The 20,968-nt window shown below is 54.5% G+C and overlaps 1 protein-coding gene across 3 annotated transcripts in view; it reads left to right on the top strand.

Annotated features, from left to right (window-relative positions):
• The window catches only part of KAZN (kazrin, periplakin interacting protein), a 438,209-nt gene extending 420,762 nt beyond the window's left edge, over positions 1–17,447 (top strand). The window contains exons 8-14 of one of the 3 annotated variants that reach the window (XM_046660681.1): positions 2,536–2,741; positions 3,263–3,381; positions 10,953–11,184; positions 12,681–12,782; positions 13,301–13,467; positions 14,726–14,840; positions 16,454–17,447. In XM_046660681.1, coding sequence (XP_046516637.1) covers positions 2,536–2,741; positions 3,263–3,381; positions 10,953–11,184; positions 12,681–12,782; positions 13,301–13,467; positions 14,726–14,840; positions 16,454–16,618 — 1,106 coding nt within the window. In that variant the 3' untranslated portion in view covers positions 16,619–17,447. The remainder of the gene's footprint in view (positions 1–2,535; positions 2,742–3,262; positions 3,382–10,952; positions 11,185–12,680; positions 12,783–13,300; positions 13,468–14,725; positions 14,841–16,453) is intronic. The other 2 variants (XM_046660680.1, XM_046660682.1) reach the window with 2 other exon arrangements.
• Positions 17,448–20,968: the final 3,521 nt, after the last annotated feature.

The following is a 20,968-nucleotide window of genomic DNA, read 5'->3' as shown; positions in this document are numbered from 1 at the left end:
AAAGACTTCTCTGCCAGACAAGCCTGTCCTCGGGAGCCCGGCACCAGCAGGAAGGGCACCTGGGCTGGGCCTGTGTCCCCCAGCCCGGCAGCTGTCTCCCCTGGGGGGTCCCGAAGCCCCTCGTGGGGCTGCAAGGGCAGCTGCTGCTGTTTTCAGAGCCACGGCAACACGTGCGTGCTCAGACCGCGACCTGCACAGAGCTGTGCCCTCAGCCGCTTCCCTGGGGGAAAGAGGCTTCCCGCCGCCTGAGACGGGAGATGGAAGACTGTGTCAGTGAGCTCTCAACCCCTACCCGTCCTGGCACAGACCAGCCCTGTCATACCCTCTGTCACTCAGTGACACCCACCATCACTGACACCCCAGAGCAGCCCAGAGGAGGAGGCGGACAGCAGGGAACAGCATTGTGCCAACTTTGCAGAGGTGGAAACTGAGGCACGAGGCATCATCTCTGCCCACTCGGAGTTAGGTCACTCTGCCTAGCTCCTGCTGGACCGGGCTGGCGTCTTCCAGGCCCGGGGACTGTAGCCTCCGAAGGGCTCTTGGCTGGGTAGCTGCAGGCCCCCAGGCGTCGTCGGGGAGAAAGGCTTCAGCCGAGCTGGGGTGGAGGAGGATGTGAGGTCACCTGCAGCTGTTTCCTAAGAGTTTGCAGGAGTTTAAGGGGCGGGAGGTGGAGGGATGGGGGAAGGGGCTTCGTACTGGAAAAAGTAAGATTTCTAGGCCGTGGGGTCTTTTTTTCAGTTTCAAAAATAATATAGTCAATACAGAAAACTTGGGACACAGAAAAGTATGCAAACACTCACAAATGCTCTCAGACACTGACATGTGCGCATTCAGACACACACACTCACCGCACAATTACCCATCACCCGTTCCCAGAGATAAAGACTTTTAACATGTCTCCATCTAGTCTTTGATGTATATATCGATGTATGTATACACATATATACACAATTATAACTATATATATATTACTAGGTATGTAATTTTAAAAATACAGTTGGGATTGCATTGTACCTGGTGTCCCGTCCTGTCCTTTTCCACTTGGCAATAGATTGTGAACATTTTCTGGTATCAAAAATATTCTCCAGGGTCCAGCCCCATGGCTGGGTGGTTAAGTTCACTCGCTCTGCTTTGGTGGCCCGGGGTTCGGCACTTCAGATCCTGGGCTCGGTCCTAGCACCATTCATCGAGCCACGCTGAGGCGGTGTCCCACGTAGGACAACTAGAACGACTTACAGCTAGGATATACAACTCTAAACTGGGGCTTTGGGGAGGGGAAAAAAGAAAAAAAAGAGGAAGATTGGCAACGGATGTTAGCTCAGGGACAATCTAAAAAAAACCTTAAAAAAAATTCTCCAGTGACAGATTTCTTATTAATCACATATATTCCAACATATGAATGGAGCATCATCCATTCGGATAAACTCCCGTTGATAACCATTTACACTGCTTCCTGTTTCTCAAATTTTCCTTTTCTTTTCACTGTAAATGTCTGCGTGTTTACTATGGAACTTGGATGATGCACAAAGTATAGCAAGAGGAAAATAACGTATTCTTCCCGTCGCCCAAACTCAAACACTGTTAACATCCGCGCATACCTCATACACAGAACGTGCTCGATTTGATGGATAAGCAGTTTTTATGTTGTTGTGATGATTTGTAATATACACTATCAGTAGGGTCATTTCTAATCAGGTTTAATTTTTAATACTTGTCGTTTCTCATGGTATTGAGTTTGTCTGCTTGGGTCTTTATGTAACCCCGCTTTAGATCCAGATTCATTTTGCCTCCTGGTCGAGTCTGTGTACCTTGAACTCGGCATGTTTATCGGGTGTTAATGGAGCTGAACAACCACTGATTGAAGAATGGGTTTGGAAAATGCAGGTGGATGAACTCTTTTTCTGTGAGGGGCGCTCCAGGAACGGGCTTTGGGGTGTTAGGGGATGGACCTGAGGCTCCATTTGTCATAGGAAAATAGGTCACCCAGTTGCCCAAAGACAACTGTTGCTGTGTTGTTTACAGTAGTGAAAAATGGGAACAACCCTTGCCCATCAGCAGGAGGTGGGTGCAGTAAATGACGGAGCGTCCACTCCGTGAGTCCTGTGCAGTCAATAGATGTTGCAGAGCTCTGCTGAGATGCAAGCCTGCCCTCCGGAGCGAAGACGAGAAAAGCATCTTACAAACGAACGCGTGGTGTAAGCGCGTGGGTCTGTGTGTTTGGAAGCGTGGGCATTTGTGTTTCCCAAGGAATATTTAACTAAGTACTGGCAGCTGCTGTCTCTGGGTGGCGTGGGATTTGAGGTGATTTTCGCTTCCTATTTTATTTGTATTCTTTTCTGGATTAAGTTTTTTAAATTCTTTTTTTCACTAGATTACTTTTGTAATGGGGGAGGGGCGGCAAAGCAAAACAAAAGCCATTTTGATTTTGACAAGAAGAAATGCAAGGGGGTAAGACATCCCTGCCTCCCTGGCACCCCGGGAGTGCAGACTCGGGGTGCAGCCCCCCAAAGCGGCATCCGTGCTTGTGTGTTGCAGACTCAGACAGCCAGTGCAGCCCCACGCGGCAGAGCCTCAGCCTGTCGGAGGGCGAGGAGCAGACGGACCGGCTGCAGCAGGTGGAGCTGGTCAGGACCACCCCCATGTCCCACTGGAAGGCGGGCGCCGTCCAGGCCTGGCTGGAGGTGGTCATGGCCATGCCCATGTACGTCAAGGCCTGTGCGGAGAACGTGAAGAGTGGGAAGGTAGGGCGCCTCCAGGACCCCTGTGGGAATGCCCCCTCGCCCCCCCACCATGAACTTCGCTAACCCGGAGCTGGCCTGCCCCCCAACTCCCACCCCCCAGTTAGGAGGAGATGTCATCTAGGAGCCAGCTGACCTGGGTTCGGGCTCCAGTCCCCAATAAATCACTGTGTCCCCAGCAAGGCACATAGCCCTTCTGAGCCTCAGCTTCCGCATCTTCAAAATGGGACTAACCTTCCTTTACGTGGCGGAAGGGGATGAGACCAGAGGGCTGGAGGGCCATCTCACCCGCCTCATGGAGCAGCCACCCTGAGATGGGCTGCACAGATGCTCCAAGAGCTCTGCCTGATGGCAAGGGAGGATGGGCAGGGGGTTGGGGAGAGGCAGCCCGGCCAGCAGACCCCTCTGGGGCTGGGTCCCCGCCAGCGCAGGTCCTGGGAGGCCTCGGGAGCCCTCCCCCCCCCCCCCCTCTGGGCGCCCCGGCCCCCCCCCCCCCCCCCCCCCCCCCCCCCCCCCCGGAGCAGGTGCTGCTGAGTCTGAGTGACGAGGACCTGGAGCTGGGCCTCGGCGTGTGCAGCTCCCTGCACCGGCGCAAGCTGCGGCTGGCCATCGAGGACTATCGCGACGCTGAGGCGGGCAGGAGGTGAGCCAGCACTCCAGGGCACCCAGCCTGGGCCCAGCCCCTGGGAAGAAGGGAGAAAAGTCTACCCCAAGAGCCCCAGATCACACAGGTGGGGGGAACCGGCGCTTGGGCTGGGCCAGGTGTGAGGGAGGATGGGGTGTGACCGACATGGTCCCAGAATGCCAGCAGCCAGGAGGCTCAGACACATCTCAGTCCCTCTCTGGGCCAGCCCTCCCCATGGGGAGATGGAGACACTGGGACTAAGTGAGGCCCCAAGTGCACTAGGATCCCCACAGTGTGGTGTGGGGGGCCTTACCCACCCCCAGATCTCTTCTACCTCAGAGGGCCAGCCCCAGCAGATCTGGAAATTTGGTGAAAATTTGGCCTACATCCACCTCAAACCTCAGCTCTTACCACTCCAGGGTGAGAGAGGATGGCAGAAGGCAGGCAGAAGCAGAATCAGACAGGGAAGCAGAAATGGGCACGCACCGGCTTATTGCAGTCTCTCCCCCAGAGGGTGGGGCCGTGGGAGGGGCCTCTTTTAATGAGCACAGCTGGGAATGGCCCAAGGTCCCTCCCATGGGGTGTGTCCCCCAGAGCCCTCCTGCCCCCATTGTTCATCCCCTCCCCCACCCCACGACTGCCTCTCCCCTGACCTTCTGTGAGCAGGATTTTTAGTGGCCCCCTCCTTCACTAAGCAGCTCCAGGGAAAAGGGAAGGACCCCTTGCAAGTTCTCAGAAAGTGGAGGGGGGAGAAAGAACTAGCTGGTAAATCTGACACTTTCTGTTTTGCATAATTATCTCCTTCACTGGTTTCCCCATCATTTTTGTGCAGTTAATTAATCAAACCTGGTGGTGTGTGCTATTATTTGCAGAAGCAGCTTTGTGGATTAAAAAAAGAGGGAGCTGGGGGTGGGAAATCAGGCTGGTTTGGAAACAGGAACCAAATCCCTATGTGTCCCGGAGAGGGCCCTTGGCCTCAGTCCCAGGCGGCAGGAAATAACAAGATGGATTGATCAGAAACTCAGGTAACAGCTCAAAGCAAGAAGACGACAGGCTGGGGCTGAGAGACGGAGGATGGGGGCAGGGGGAGGAGAACAGCACCCCGCTCAGCTCCCCTCCTGGGGGCCCCCGCAAGCACCCCACACTCAAAGCGCTCGCTGTCCTCGGTCACCCCAGCTGGAAACCCCTCCAGCCCCTGGTCCCACTCCCAGCTCAGTCAGTAAGTGCTGCCTGTGTTCACTGGGCAGGGTTGGGCTGCCCTCTTTGCTTCCCAAACTGTGGGCTCGCCGCCCAAGTTCCCCAAAACTCAGCTGACCCCGAAACCTCCAGGAGCCAAGATGCCATGCTGCCAGAAAGGGGTGGGTTCAGCTCAGCAGCCAGATGTGAACAGATTTTGAAAAGTTATGGGAGCTGGAAGCAGGACTGTTTGCAAGGATCATGGGGCCCCAGCGTTAGACGCCCCAGGGCTTCCTGGAGAAGAGAGGGCCCTGAATTTGAGGATCCATTCCCTGTGCAAATCTGGCCTGTCTCCAACTTGCCATGTGACCTTGCCCTCTCTGGGACTCAGTTTATCCACCTGTGAAGGTAAAGAGGTGAAATTAGGACAGTGGTTCCTTAACTTTTGGGGATCATGGCCCCTTTGAGAATCTAATAAAAACTTCTGACACTTTTCCCAGAAGAAATCTACAAAACTTCACAACTTTGCATTCTGGGACTTTCTGACCCACCCATGGAACTTTTAGGGGTCCATGGATGCCCAGGTAGGAACCCCAGTGAAATAATCTTAAAGAAGATTTCCACCTGTGACATCCTGTGTGACCTTAGGCCTGACACAGCCCTCTCTGGGCCTGGTTCCCTTATCTCTAAAATACTGAAAACAAAACCCACCAACCCCTGCCAACCCATCACCTGTTACTTTATGGACATGATTTTATTTAACCATCACAACATCAGTGGGGGATGGACCCTCTTACACCCATTTGAAAGATGGAGAAAGTGAGGCCCAGAGAAATAGTGGCCGCAAAGTCACACTAAAAACTTCTGACTTCAAAATCAATTCCCTTTCCACTATCCCACATCACATTTGTGTTAAAACGACGACCACGGCTCCTCCTACTATTACTGATGGAGCACTGAATGGGTTTTACCTTCTCTTATCTCTCCTGGTCCTCGCAATCCAAGAGGCAAGCATGATTATCGTCATTTTACAGATGAGGAAACTGAGGCACAGAGGTACAAGGTCTCAAAGTTAAGGGTGATGGAGCCAGAACAGCCTTGTGTTTTCTGTGTTGAATAATAACCCAGATGATATCTAGATTCTGTGCCCAAACTCAGATTTTAGGGTCTAATCTAGCAGCAGTTTGGGGAGGGAGCAGTGTCAATTTTATAAAACGTCTGAATTACTTTTAAAGTCATGCCGTTTTATTTGACTTGGGGGCTTAGAACGGCTCAAACCAACAGCTGGGGAAGCATTGCCAAGCGGAGGCCCTGTGGGGACAGCTTTAATGAAAAGAGAAGCGTTTCGAAGGGCAGGAGTGCATTAATTATTGGCCCACAGATGGATTCTGCTGATGACGATGGGCCTCTCTCAAGCGGGTTAGGCAAGGCAGCCCCCACCTCCCACCTCATGTCTTGTTGCACATTGATTTGCTGAGCAAACCCTTCCTTTGGACAGAAGAGGAGGCAGTCCTGGTCTCCATGCGTGGCGACCTTGGCCCAGTGGCATCTGAGGCAGATGGCCATGAGCTCCACCTCCTGCCCCAGTGGGAGGCCACTGAGCACCGGGCCTGGGCGGGGCCCGTCTGAAGTGACAAGGCTGGAGCCGACCCTGGAGGGCTGGGAGGGGTCTGTCCTGGGACCGTTCATCCTAGAGGGGAGCTTGTCTTGGGCTAGAAGATTCCATTTTGGGAGCTCTGTGCTGGGCAGCCTCCGGGTGGGCTAGAGCCAATGCCCCGCTCTCCAGCCTCGCTCTGGGTCCCCTGCGTTGGGTTATCAAACAGGAGCCTGAACATTACCTCTGAGCCGGGCGGGAGCCTGGGTGTTAGTAGAGAGGCCACACCCGGTCCTGCCCTCCAGCAGCTGACAGTGGGCGGCTGGCCGCATGAGCAGCAATTGTCCAGGGTGACAAGGGCAGGGATGGGGGCTCCCTGGAGGCACCGGGCATGGTGGGGGCTCTAACTCAGCACGAGGGGCCTGGAAGGCTTCAGCGAGAGGACATCTCAGCAGAGTCCTGTAGGAGCCAAGCAGGTGAAGAGGACCGGAGACCAGGAGACCCCGGCCCGTGGGGGCAGACCCCTGTGGTTCCAGGTGGCTGAGGGGCAGGAGGAGGGGGGCGGAGCTGGGAGCCCATCTTTCCTTCCCTTCCTCTTTCCACGAAGTCTATGATGCATCCAGCGATGGGCTGACTCAGAGCCTACAGAACAGCGTCCCTGCCCCTAGAGGAGTGAATTTTCAGTTCCATGTGTCATTCGTGCTTTGAAGGAAACACTTGGGGGCAGAGTAGCAGCTGGGGAGCAACTGCGACAGCGGACAGTAGGCAGAGCAGAACTCTGCAGGCGGGAGCTGAGGCCTGGGGGCTTGGGCAGGGCTGGAAGACAGCGGACCAGAGGGACAGGGGAGCCCCACCCCGAGGGACAAAAGGCTCAGTGCATCCTGGAAGCGCCCCCTAGCCTGAGCCGGGTAGGGGAGGGGAGCCCCAACCTTGTTAGGCCCCTCCAACGACTTCCGATTTTATTCCCTCGAAGGGAAGCCACGGAAAAGTTTTCTTGGTTTATTTTATTTAAATCCACTCTTTGTTCCTTTTTTCCCTCTTCCACTGACTGGCTTTTATTAGTTGAATGTTCCCACTACTGGCTCTGAGCTATGTGTCTTTGTTTTATTTTTAATCGTTGCTTTATGGTACAATATACATACCACTATCTTCAAATAGTATTATGCAACTTTGTATATAGTGTCAGATGCTTTTTTCTCCTGGCTTTATGCTGTCATTTTCGTACGTTTTTATCTCTATATATTATACACTCCAGAATACATTGTTATTATTTTTCTTTTAAATTTTTGTCTATTATCTTTTAAGGAGATTAGCAAATGAGAAAAATATTTACCCGGATATTTACAATTTCCAACCATCTTTATTCTTTAAAAAAAATGGTTTTATTGTGGTGAAAGACACGTAAAATCAAGTTTCCCATCTTAGCCACTTTTAAGTGTACAGTTCGGGGTATTAATCACATTCACGTGGTGGTGCCGCCGTGCCCCCCCATCTGCCCCCGTGACTCTTTTCGTCTCGTAGAACGGACACTCTGCACTCATTAAACAATAATTCCTCCTTCTTCCCCTCTCCCCAGTGCAACTGTAGCCACCATTCTACTTTCTGTCTGTCTCTGAATTTGGCTGCTCTAGGTACCTCAGATAAGTGGAATCATACCGTATTTGTCTTTTCGTGACTGGCTTATTTCAGTTAGCATAATGTCCTCAATTTTCGTCTGTGTTGTAGCATATTGCAGAATTTCCCTCCTTTCGAAGGCTGAATAGTATTCCATTGTACGTGTCAAGCGCATCTTGTTGGCATCCTTCCTCCATCAATGGACACTTGGGTTGCTTCTCCATTTTAGCTATTGTGAATAATGCTGCTATGAATGTGGGTGTACGAATATCTCTTCAAGATGCTGTTTTCAATTGTTTTGGATATATACCCCAAAATGGAATTGCTGGATCCTGTGGTAATCCATTTTTTAATTCTCTGAGGAACCGCCATACTGTCTACCGTAGTGGCTGCACCATTTTACATTCTCCCTGACAGTGCATGCATTCCAGCTTCTCCACGTCCTTGCCAACACTTGCTGTGTTCTTTTTTCTTTTTTTATAGCAGCCATCCTAATGGCTCTGAAGTGCTATCTTATTGTAGTTTTAACTTGCATTTCCCTAATTATTAGTGACGTTGAACATCTTCTCATGTGCTTATCAGCCATTCTTATATCTTCTTTGGAGAAATATCTATTCAAGTCCTTTGCCCATTTCTGCATTGGATTTTTGGTGGTGGTTGTTGTTGAGTTTGAAGAATTCTCATCTTTATTCTTTTGCGTAGTCCGAATTTCCATGTGATTATTATTTTCTTTCCTCTTGAATTCCTTTAACATTTCTTCTAGTTCATTCCTCTCATGATAAATTCTCTCAGTTTTGCTTGTTGAAAAAGCCTTTGTTCCCTCCCTCACTCTTTTAAAACAATTTTTTTAGAGCAGTTTTAGTTTCACGGCAAAATTGAGGGGAAGGTGCAGAGATTTCCCATGTACCCCCTGCCCCACAGATGCGCAGCCTCCCTCATTATCCTCGCCCCCCACCAGATGGGACATTTGCTACAACTGAGAACCTGCATTGACACATTGTCCTCACTCAAAGTCCACAGGGGTATCAGGCTTCCCCTTGGTCTTGTACGTTCTGTGGGTTTGCACAAATGTAGGATGAAGCACCTCCATCATTACTGGCTGGTACTGCATGGTCTCCCTGCCCCGGAGACCCTGTGCTCCACCCATCCATCCTCCCTCTCCCTGGGCCCTGCAACCGCTCATCTTCTTACTGTCTCCAGCATTTTGCCTTTTCCAAGATGTCATATAGTTGGAATCACACAGTATGTAGCCTTTTTAGGTTGGCTTTTTTCACTTAGTAATATGCATTTACGGTTCCTCCACGGGAGGGTTTTCCGCAGAGGAGTGACATGATCCAATTGATGTTTTTAAAAGGCCATCTGGCAGCCACGGGGAAAGTGGATTAGAAGGGGCGGGGGTGGGGTGGGGGGCAGTCCGGAGGCCATTACAGAAATCTATGCCAGAGGTGGTCGTGGCTTCAACCCAGAAAAGGAGAGAAGAGGACACACATGCTGACCAGAGTGATTGCTGGATGGAGGGGGTGGGGGAGGGGAGAGGCAGGGCAAGGGAGGACCTGGGAGCAGGATGGAGGTGGGGGTGGGGGAGAGTGGGGAGAGGGGACGGGGCATTTCATTTGCAGCCCATTAAATGTGAAATGCCTGTGACAGCCAGGAGGGGATGTCAAGAAGGCAGTTTGTTAGAATCTGGGACTCAGAAGAGAGGAGAGAGGCGAATTTGGGAGTCCTCGTTTACAGATGTAATCCAGGGCCCTGGAAGTGCGTGTCACCCAGAGATGGGAGACCGTGAGGGTGGAGAAAGAAGGGAAGGGGTTAGGAGGGAAGATGGGCACATTATATGGCGGCATCTACCCCAAGCACGGCGCTCAGGAACTGCTCAGTACATGCTCATGGGATGAGGGAAGGAAGGACGGACAGCAAGGAGCCATCCAGGACCACCAGCACGAGGGGGGCTATCCGTTAGCTCTGTCCTGGGGAAGGGGCTGGAGAGGGCCCAGGGGCAGGGAGGCACATAGAGGGCGAAGTCCAGGGGGGAGATGATGGTGCCTGGAGTGAACAGTGGGGAGTAGGAAGGAGGAAGCCGAGTCAGGCGGGGTTGGAAAGCCCACCAAGATCTCCAGCTGGGTGGCGGATAGGGCGGCCCCCCAGAGATGGGTGCACAGGGAGGGGGCCTCCCTCCGGTTCCTCACAGCCTGCACTCCCCCCACCCACGCCGACCCCCCGGCTGAGAACGGGTGTTCCTTCTACCTGGTGGGGAGAGAAGGATGCTGGCCCCGATCTCCGGCCGGGGAAGGAGGGCGGCGTGAGTGTGTAAGTCCATCATGATCCCTTCATGGTCCCCTGGGGCTCCCACTTAGACAAGGCAGCGCTCCTACCTGCAGCGTCCGTCATCTCTCCAAGTCCCTCCGCAGGTGGGAGGCGCTGCCCTCATTCCTTCTGCGAGGCTGCCACCGTGTGGTGGGCGGGGGAATGACAGCCAGGGGACCACTCCCCACCTCAACCCCTGCAAGGAGCACCCACCCTTCCATCCATTTGAGAAGTATTCGTTGTGCACCTACTGTGTGCGAGGCACTGGGATGGGTTCTGTGTGGGATACAGAGAAATCTGAGATATGGCGGTGAGGAGAGAGGACTTCGAATAAGCAAAAGGTGGGATTGAATTCTGAGTCCAACGCGTGTCACTGTGCAACTGGGCAAAGTGCAAGGAGTGACGGGCCAGGCCAAGGCTTCGTGGGCCTCAGGGATTCTGTAGAGGCCCCAGGCAGGCTGGGGGTGCCACGATCCCCGGGGGGGGGGCTGCTTCCTGCTGCAGATGTCCCTGCTGCTCTGTCACTGCCCCTTTTCACTCTCCGTTTGTCTTGTCTTCCTGTTCCCTTGGCCTCTCTCTCTGTTGATTCATTTCTGTTCTTTGGGCTTCTCTCTCTCTCTATTTCTGTCTCTCTCTGTCTCTCTCCTTTTCTCTCCCTCTCTTTCTCTCTCTCTCCCCTCCGTCCACCTCTCTCCCCATCTCTGCCCTCTGTTTCTTCCCTTCTGTCTCTGCCTCCATCCCTGTTCTTTCTACCTCTATGGCTTTCTGGTCCCCCTCCCCCACCCTGCTGTTTTCCCTCTCTCTTCATCTCCGCCCCTCTCTCCCTCCTTTCTGCCTGTCCCTCTGTTTCTGCCACCTTTCCCCACCCATCCCTCTCGCTGGCCATGTCTCTCCTCACCAGCCTGTCCAAAGCCGCTGACCTGGACCATCACTGGGTGGCCAAGGCCTGGCTGAATGACATCGGCCTGTCCCAGTACTCCCAGGCCTTCCAGAACCACCTGGTCGATGGGCGGATGCTGAACTCCCTGATGAAGCGGGACCTGGAGAAGCACCTGAATGTGTCCAAGAAGTTCCACCAGGTCAGCATCCTGCTGGGGATCGAGCTGCTGTACCAAGTGAACTTCAGCAGGGAGGTGAGCACTGGGGCACAGGGGTGGGGGCGCCGTCCACAGCCCTCCTTTCCCCTCTGGTATCGGTGCCTGTCCATCCCCCCATGCGCCGCCTGCCCATCCATCCATGCATTCGTGCATCCCTCCTCCCTCCTGCCAACACCTGCTCATCAGGCATGGGCCAAGCCCTGTGCTCGATTCAGGGGAAATGGGGAACCTCATTTTCCAAGAGCCCGCTGCTTGGGAGAACTCAGAGAAGCTGGTGGCCACAAAACCATGGAAAAAGAGGCCCAATGAGAGAAGCCCAGGGCTTTATGAAAGCCCAGAGGAGAAGCTTCCAGGGGGATCAGGGAGGGCTTCTCAGAGATAGTGACAGCTAGACTGAGCTCTGAAGGAGTTCCAGGGATCAATCAGTAGAAGGCGGGAGGGGAACAGCAACCCAGCAGAGGGAACAGCAGAGGCAAAGGCCCAGAGGACAGACCTGTGGTGGCAGAAGAACTGAGATCCGGTGTGGTTCTGGGGTTGGGTTTGAGGGGGGAGTGGACGGGCATGCTGGGTAGGTAACGGGACTGTGGGGCATGTTGAAGAGTTTGGACTCTGAATGGCCCCCTGGATTCTGAGCTCTGCCAAGCCAGAGAGCAGGGGGGTTCTGCTTCAGCTCCCCCAGAACCTGCCCAGAGCATCTCTGCAGATATCCCCCGAGGGAGGGGCCCTGAGCTGCTGGGCCCCGGGAGGCTGAGTCCAGATGGCTTCCTTTTCTTAGAGTGATGTCAGAGCACAAGCAGTTCCGGGTCGGGAGGAGGGGACAGAGGAGGGGGCTTCATGGCCTTCTCAAACATCCAGTGCAGGGCCCTGGGTGCAGGAAGTGACAAGGACACAGGCCCTCACCTGGTCCAGGAGGCAGACGTGCGTGAAGAGCATGACAGTAAAGAGTGGAAATGGGCACAGTGGGGTGGGAGCTGGTCAGGGCACACTGGAGGGACCTGGAGGCCAGGAGGCCTGGAGAAGGATCTGCCCACCACGGTCCAGACCCTTTGTCTGGGAGCTAGGCCCCCAAGGAGGCTTGTGAAAGGGCACCAGGCTGACCCGGGGTGAGATTTAGTACCAGGGTGACACTCGCTGGCCGCAGAGGCTGGGTGGACCCCCGGGATCCTTGGCCCCACTTGCAAGGGCCTCGTCATTGGTCGTCCCTCCACACACAGGGACTGAGCACCTCCTCCATGTCAGGTGAGCGGGGCCAGGATATACAGACTTGGCAGCTGCTGTGGGCCCCATGCTCCCAGACGCAGGCATCGCTGCCTCCCGTCTCCCTCCATCCCTGTGCGGGGGCTTCTCCTCGTTCCCCAGAATGAAACGCCTGGCCATGGGTTGACGTGGCTGGAGCAGCCATGGCTGGCCCGGCCAGGACTCCTCACACCGGCACGCTAAGGTCCCTGCCAGCACCGTGGACCCTCGCTCCCCGTGTGACCTTGGTGTGCCCCCTCGTCCCCCAGCTGACCCACTCTCTCCCTCCCCACCAGGCCCTCCAGGAGCGCCGGGCCCGCTGCGAGACGCAGAACATAGACCCCGTGGTCTGGACCAACCAGCGGGTGCTCAAATGGGTGCGAGACATTGACCTGAAGGTGAGGGGGAATGGGGGGTGGGGGTGACTCTGGGGCGGAGGCAAATCCCATGCACGTTTGTGTGCAAATCAATATCCCTTTTTGTGTGAACTGGGGCATCGTTGCCCGGACCAGCAAGAATAACCCGCCTCCTGTCACTCAAGAGGAGGGAACGGCTCCCCCTCCCCCACCAAAGGACCCGACTAATGATGCTTTTCTCCTCGTGGGCGTGGCGGATGCTGAGCCGGCCTGGCTCTCTGAAGCAAGTGTGAGGTTGAATCCAGACCCATCTTCTCCTTCAACAAGTATCTGTGGGCTGCCTGCCAAGGTCTGGGGATGTGACAGTGACAAAATCGTCTTGGGCACGGCCCTCAGGGCCCTAAAAGAGTGGGGGTGGGGTACCCCATCAGTATTAAATTAACTGGTTCCCCAGGGGGTCAAGCCCTTGCTGTTGGGGGCGTATCCCCACCAGGAGCTGGGGCCCCCTCGGCCAGCAGGGCGGCCCCCTCAGGCTGACCAGCCTCGTGCCTCACCCTCAGGAATACGCCGACAACCTGACCAACAGCGGCGTCCATGGGGCCGTGCTGGTGCTGGAACCCACGTTCAATGCCGAGGCCATGGCCACCGCCCTGGGCATCCCCAGCGGGAAGCACATCCTCCGGAGACACCTGGCAGAGGAGATGAGTGCCATCTTCCACCCGGCCAGGTGAGTGTGGGCTGCTGGCTGCAGCCCGCAGCTTTGGATCAGGGGTCCTGACTTCCCATCCTGGCCCCGAACTTACCGTGTGCCATGTGGCCGCTGCAACAAGATGGTCTCCTTTTATGGATCAGAAAACTGAGGCTCAGAGAAGCAAAGTGCTTTAGCCCCAATATCACAGACTAGAAGGAAGAAATGGGGTCTAGAAGAAAGCATGTTGTTAAATCCCAAATCCCCTGGGCATTGAGAGGGGAGAGCGAGCATCGCATGTGTGAGGGGAGGCCACGTGAGGGCGGGGTTTGCGCTGGCCTGAGAGATTGAGGTGACCATTCCAGGGAAGGCTAGCTGTGGGGACAGAGGTTTGGAGACAGGGATGGGCATATTAATGGTGTTTACGGTCCAGGTGAGCAGACCATGTCAGCCCCCCTACCCCAGGCCCCTCCTCTGAAAAGTGACTGGAGAATAAACACCTGGACAGATGGACAGGCCCCTCCCCGTGGATTCCCTCCTTCAAATGAGTGCCGTCAGGGCACACGGCGGAGTATTGAGCGCCTGTCACGTGCATCAGTTTCACCCTCATGACAATGTGAAGAATCGGTCTTGCCATCCGTCCTTTACAGATGGAAAAACTTGTCCAAAGGGCCAAGGTACTTGCCCAAGGTCACACGGTGAGTGAGTGGCAGAGCCCAGATTTGTCCTTTATTTTATTAATATGGCATATTATGTTGATTGATTTTCAGATGTTGAACCAACCTTGCATTCCTAGCTTTCCGCTTAGTTGTGGGGTATAGTCTTTTTATATGCTGCTGGATTCGATTTGCTACTATTTTGTTGAGGATTTTTGCATCTATACTTATAAGGGATATTGGTCTGTAGTTTTCTTTTCTTGTGATGTTTTCGTCCGGTTTTGGTATCAGAGTGATGCTGGCCTCATAGAATGAATTGGGTCAAGAGCGAGACTTTGGAGTCTCAGAGACTCGAGTTCAGATCTTGGCTCTGCCACTTCCAGCTGTGTGAACCTGGGCAAATTGCTTACCCTCTCTGTGCCCCTCTACCTCATCTGCAGTACGGGGGTGGCGCCCCGACCTCTAGGCACTTGTGAGGACTGCACTGATGAGGTGCTTAGCACCGTGGTGGCACGTAGGAGGCACTCAGTCGATCGGGGCAGTTCTGGTCATCGTCACCAGTGTGAGTGTGTGAGTGAGCATGTCCCTGGGTGCGGGCGGCAGACTGTCCCCTCGCTGACTCCGAGTGCGTCTCTCCCCAGCTGCTCAGGCATCCGGGAGGCAGAGCGTTTCGGGACGCCCCCCGGGAGGGCCTCCAGTGTCCCCCGGGCGGGGAAGGAGGAGAACAGCGGAGGAATCAAGTACAAGGCCGGCCGGGTGAGTCGCCCGGGGCTTACCCTGCGAGTCGCGCAGCCCGGAAAGGGCCTTTTTGTCCTCTGGGCCCGCGGTGCCGTCCCCCAGCTCCTGTCTTGGCCTGTGCAGGGGCGCCGATGGGCCGGGTCACGGGGACCGCTGGGAGAGAGGCCCCGGAAGCCGCCTTCAAGGGCCGGCAGGATGCGCGAGGCCTCCCCCCCCCCCCCCCCACCGCCTGCACCCGAATCACCGGGCGGCCCCCTAACCTGCGGGTCCCGGGACCCAGCCGGCCGCCCAGAGCAAAGGGCCTCTGGGGCGAGGGGTCCCTGCACGCAGCCAGGCCGCCCGGAGGGTCCCACGCAGCCCAACTCTGACCCACCGGCTTAGATTTGAACTCCAGCGACTGCAGCGCTGTGAGCAGCGGGGGAGGGGCCTCCGGGTCTGCAAACACGAGCCGTTGGGTCTGATCACAGGCTCAGACCAACACGGATTCCGGGATGGAGGAGTGTAGACACGGACGGCAGAACTGGAAGGTGCAAACATTCTTCCAACCGTTCAGCAAACGTTTGGGTACTGACTGTGTTCCAGGCACCATGCAGAGCGTGGGGGAGGAAGCACGAATGAATTCCCCCTTACCCGAAAGGTGCTCTCGGGCCAGAACGTGCCTCCTCCGTCGGGTGAGAGCACCGCAAAAGGAGTGAAAGATGATTCTGGGGGCGGGGGCAAAACCCCTTCTATTAAGTATAAAGCACAGACACACATATGGCACATAAACAGAAGCACAGCGTATCTGAGGTATGAAAATTTCAGGGTGGGGGTGTGATTAGGGAAAAAAAATGTCTAAGCAGGCTCCTTTTTAAGGGGGCAATAATGAAAAAAAGGTTGAGAAACACTGGTCTGGAAAGAAAGGCAGGCAACTAAAGAAATAATCACACTGCACTATCATGGCTATTGCAATCGAGATGGGTTCACAGCAAGAGGCATTTTTCTCGAGGGCCGACTGGGTGACCATGATAGCTCCTCTCTGCCGGCCGCTCATTGCGTGCTTTACTGAGGGGATTTCTACCCTCTACAACTCTGGGAGGTAAGAATTACTACTTCCATTTTGTAGCTGAGAAAACTCAAGCTCAGAGAGGGCAGGTGACTTATTCGAGGTCACACAGCTGGGAAGTGGCAGAGAACCTCGGTTTGTGAGTCTCCAAAACCCACTGTCTTTCTGCCACACCGACTGGTGCTAGAATGTTTCCTCTTGACTTGGGAATGCAGTCAGCTCTCATGCCCAGGCTCAGACATTTTCACCTCTTCTCCACTATACCCGTTCTCCACTCTCCTCCCACAGAGGAGGATGGGAGACCTTTGTGATCATCAGAAAAACTGTACTTGTCCTCATCCTTGGTGACCAGCTGGTTCCTTCCATTGGGAACACAGGGCTTTCTCGTAATGTTAACTCACCAAATCCTCTCAGTCTTCCTGTGCGGTGGAGTATTATTACTAATAAGAGAAGCACAGAGAGGTTAGATAAGTTACTCAAAGTCACACAGCAATTAGAATTGGAAACCCTGCATTTCCCAGATGCAAAAACATTCAGTTCTTTTCTCTATCCTTCCTGTTCTTTGGTCTTATTCCTCTCTTCTCAGCTGCCCCTGGGGAAGATAGGAAGGGGCTTCAGCAGCAAAGACCCTGATTTCCATGATGACTATGGCTCTCTTCAAAACGAAGATTGCGGAGATGATGACTCCCAAGACCGACCAGAGCAGTGCCGTCTGGAGGGCTACAACGGCCTGGAAGTCACCAACGTGTAAGGAACTGATGCTCCACCAGACCCAACGTGGAGAGAGCCAGGGAGGAGGGGCAGCCAGAGCCATGCGAGTGTACGTAGCGGCCTCGGGCTGAGGGTGCCCCTCCACTGCCGGCCAACGTCCCAGCAGACTGCTGCCGTTTCCTCTGGAGCACCCAGCAACCAGGGGGCAGCAGCCTGCCTGTCCTGGGCAGGCTGTGGACTTTCCTGCTCAGCGGGGGAAGCCTGGCCCGGAGCACCCATCACAGTGGCCAGCTCCTCCGTCACCCAGGCTCCACCTCAGAGTGACTGTCAGCCATCGACAGCCGAGTGGTCCCCGCAGCCTTGACCTGAGCTGCCAAGGTGGAAGAGGCCCACAGTTCCCCAAAACACCCGCCCAGGAGGAGCAGGTGGGACTCAACCAGACACAGTGGAGCCCAGAAGGGACAGTGCCAGAAGCAGGCAGAGCCTGCCATGGAGTTAGGTCCGTGACAAACATACCAAGTATGGCAGTGGTTTGGGGACTGAGCGCAGGGAAATGCTTGCCATTGTTAACCCAGCAAACCTTTGCTGTGATGTCCCTGTCACCTGAAACATCAGTGTGCTCACCAGTGCCCTAACTGAGATGAATCTGGCAGAGCAGAGTCATTAAGGTGGGGAACAGAACCCCATGCCCTTCTTTTGATTCGACCACTGTTTTGCTGTGTGGCTCTTTCCCAGTGGCCTCACCTCTCTGTGCCTCAACGTCTTCATCTACAACACTTCTGGTTCCCACCAGGGACGTTGTGAGGATTAACATTTGCTAATGTCTGTAACACACTTTGTGGCCTCTCAGGAGACGGGTGGGAAGTTATGGGGTGGGGCGGGGGTGTCTAATTTCCCATTTGCAACACAGAACTGACACGGAATTGGTTCTTTCCAACTCTGTCTTGGTCAGAGCAGTGTGCTGAAGGAGGCCAAGGAATGGCTGATGTTCAGACTCTAGAGCCCCCAACAGGGCTTGACCAAAGGAGATAGAGAGAAATCCCATGGGCACGACTGTTAAAAACTAGCTTGAGTCAAGCGTTCAGGCTTGAGTTCATTGACCTCAGTGCCAAGCGATGATTAGGGAAGGACCAGAGCACTGAGTTCCACGCACACTTCGGTTATCAAAGTGAATCATTTGTTGGAACCACGATGCTCCCTTCCATCGAGCCATTGGCACTGAATCGATGAGAGGTTTGAATTTCCAAGACTCACACGGGTGTCAGCCCGCGAGAACCGTCAAAGCACATGTTCTTCAGCCCAGTGAATTGTTTCACCTCACGGGGTGAGCTAAACCGAGGCCTGATGAACTTGAGAGTGACTCCCCTTCATGCCGCAGACTATGGTTTTCTCTCTAATTATAAGCACAGCCTTTCCTACCACCAGAAACTGAAGGCCTCGTGGGTGGACAGGTGGACGGTCCCCTCCGTCTGAATGTTTGGCCTCCTAGAGACTCATTTCTGATTCCGGGGCAGGGCCTGAGGGGTGAAGTTCCAGTACTGACTTGGCTTTGCTGAGGTTCCAAACCCTGGTATCTTTATGACGTTCAGCCACACACAGGGAGCCCAAAGCCCGGAGGGAGTGAAACCTCCCTGTAACCTGATGTCACACGTCACTCTGAAGCCAGCATCCAGGCTGGGTGACCTGGGACCCCAGTATCTGCCTCTTGGGGAGCAGTAAGCCAGGCGGGCAGTTATCCCTGCAGGGTGAGCAAGAGCGGCAGAAGGTGCCTGAACGCAGATCGGATTATTTGAAACCAACATCACCTAAGTTGTCAGAAATGAAGCTTGTGTTGTTCCCCAACTTAATCCCGTTGGGGACAAATGGGCAAGTGGACAACTGAGGGGTCACTGGCAGAGATGACATTGCCCAAAACTTTGCAGCATTAGGCCAGCAGGCTGGGGGCAATGTGGGCAACCAGAATGCACCTTTTGGTCCACCTGATGCCCTACCAGCCCCTTCTCTCCTGCCCGGTGCTCCCTGCCCCTGGCAGCCCGGCCAGCATTTGGGGCTGGCTTTTCGACATGAGGACAGGTTGGTTGCGTCAAGTGAAACAGCAAATTTGCTTGTTATTTTACCCTCAAAATGAGTTTATTTGGGAATAGCCAAAAGAATGACAATTCAAGATGTGCATGCTGTGGCAAACCATAGACAAATCCGGCGGACAAAGGAGGGGGCTGCTTTTACAGGGAAAAGGGGGAGGGGGGGGCTGTTCTAAAGGAAAGTGCGTTGGGGGAAAGGAACAATTCAAGGCAGCAACGCTTCTCATTGGCTGGGCTGCAGCATTTCTCATTGGCTGAGTTACAGCATTTCTCATTGGCTGGGCTGTGGCATTTCTCACTGGCTGAGCCATGCTGTTTCTCATTGGCTGAGCTTTGGCATTTCTCATTGGCTGAGCCATGCTGTTTCTCATTGGCTGGGCTGTGGTGTTTCTCATTGGCTGGGCTGTGGCGTTTCTCATTGGCTGGGCTGTGGCGTTTCTCATTGGCTGGGCTGTGGCGTTTCTCATTGGCTGGGCTGTGGCATTTCTCATTGGCTGGGCTGTGGCGTTTCTCATTGGCTGGGGTGTTGCCAGGTGGGGAGAGGACTCTTCCTTCGGTGGTAAAGTAGTTGTACTTCCACTGGGAGATGTAAACCACGGTCTCTTCCCATTTGCAGTAAAATTGATGTTGTTTGACAGGCTTCAGAGCTCCCCCTACAGGCCGTCCTGACTCCGTTTTCATTGAGGTTTCTTATACATTTCACAGTTGGTAAATAACCTTCGCACAGAGTCAAATCGGGTGGGCTTTGTCTGCTGGGAAGACCCTAAATGTCAACTCTGCCTCAGGAGTGGCAAGAAGAGCAGAGGGAGAGAGACTTGGCAGAGAGACTCTGGAGCTGATGGACAGAGGCCGGCAGAGCGGCCGCTACAGAACAGTGACCGGCCACATCCACCCAAACAGCCTCAGTGGTGGTCTTGAGCCTTGAAGTTAGGTGAGGTGGTGTCTGGACCTGGGAACAATATAATGCGCTTCTCTGAAAGGTGGTGTCACCTGTGCCTGCAGGGGCCCCTTGAATAGGGGTGGTTGATGCCGGAGTTTGGGGAGAAGCAGGTAGACAGAGGTACCCCATATTCCTCCCAGAAGCTGGGAGCAGATCCATCAAAAGGCACTGGCCCCGTGGACTCAGCTTTCTGACCCCAGACACCTCTGAAGGCCCCTTGGTTGTTAGCTGAGCAGAGCCCTTCTCCTAGAAATCTGTCTGTCCGTATCGCAGTCATGGATCCCGGGCTGCAGGAGGCGGAGAGAAGCCACATGAGAACCTGGAGCGGATGAAATCCAGGGGAGCCAGCATGGAGCAGCCGCAGAACAATGACCCCAAGTCTTGAGGCCACTAACAGGGCTGCGTCCAGCAGAACAGGCAGTTTTGGCGATATGTGACTTCAGTGCTCTCTGCAGGGGCCCCAGACCCTCTATCACTCCAAGCTTAGCCTGCCCCCTGCCCCTCAAAACCCTTAAGTTCTGGGCACCATCACTTCTGCTCCACTCTTCGAGGCTCCACGAGGCTCCTGGTAGTTGAGTGATGGGAAGAGAAACTCCAGGGGGACAAAGCGACTTCCGAAGCTAACTTTATTACCCGTGTTGGCTGGTGAGGAGTTTGTAGCTGCAAAGGAAACAAGTTGTCCATGAGCAGAGATGCTGTTCCGGCCTTCAGTTGCTGGTCATGGCCCTGACTCTCTTCCCAAAAGTGAATTTAACACTGTAACAATAAATACTACTGCACAGCGCTTTATTGGGGAGGTGGCCTTTTTCTCTGTGTGTTCGTGTTTAATTTTCCCAACAACCTCTTTGAGAGGGGAGATCATTAACCCATTTCATAGATGGAGAAACTGAGCTTGGAAAGGCTGAGGGGCTCGCGCAGCTCCATTAAGCTAAGAAGTCACAGGGCAGCTGAGAGGAACCCACTCGTCTGCCTCCGAGTCCCAGGCTCGTCCCTCCCTGCTGCACAGCACTCACCCGTGCAATGTTGGGGTCCCCCTCACCCCCCGCCTTCCAGCGCAGGACTGACCTGGAGGGATGGCACTCCAGTGGGTTCAGGTGTGCCCTGTCGGGCTGGAAAACTCTGGGGCCTGCTCTCCCTGTCAGGGGTCTGCCTCCTGTCCCAGGACCCCACTCTCGGGAAGATCTGACAAGTGACCCCTCCCTTAGTGTCATTTGCGTCCCTGTGTCACTTCTGCCAGGGTGTTTACATTTCAGATGGCCAGACTGGCTCATTAGTGGTTGTCTCCGTCAGCTGGGGCTGCCGTCAACACCACAGACTGGGGACCGAAACAACAGGTATTGATTTCTCACATTTCCAGAGCTAGGGGTCC

Source organism: Equus quagga, chromosome 5, assembly GCF_021613505.1.
Source record: "Equus quagga isolate Etosha38 chromosome 5, UCLA_HA_Equagga_1.0, whole genome shotgun sequence".
NCBI classification, from domain to species: domain Eukaryota; kingdom Metazoa; phylum Chordata; class Mammalia; order Perissodactyla; family Equidae; genus Equus; species Equus quagga.
This window is presented reverse-complemented; position numbering and strand designations above follow the sequence as displayed.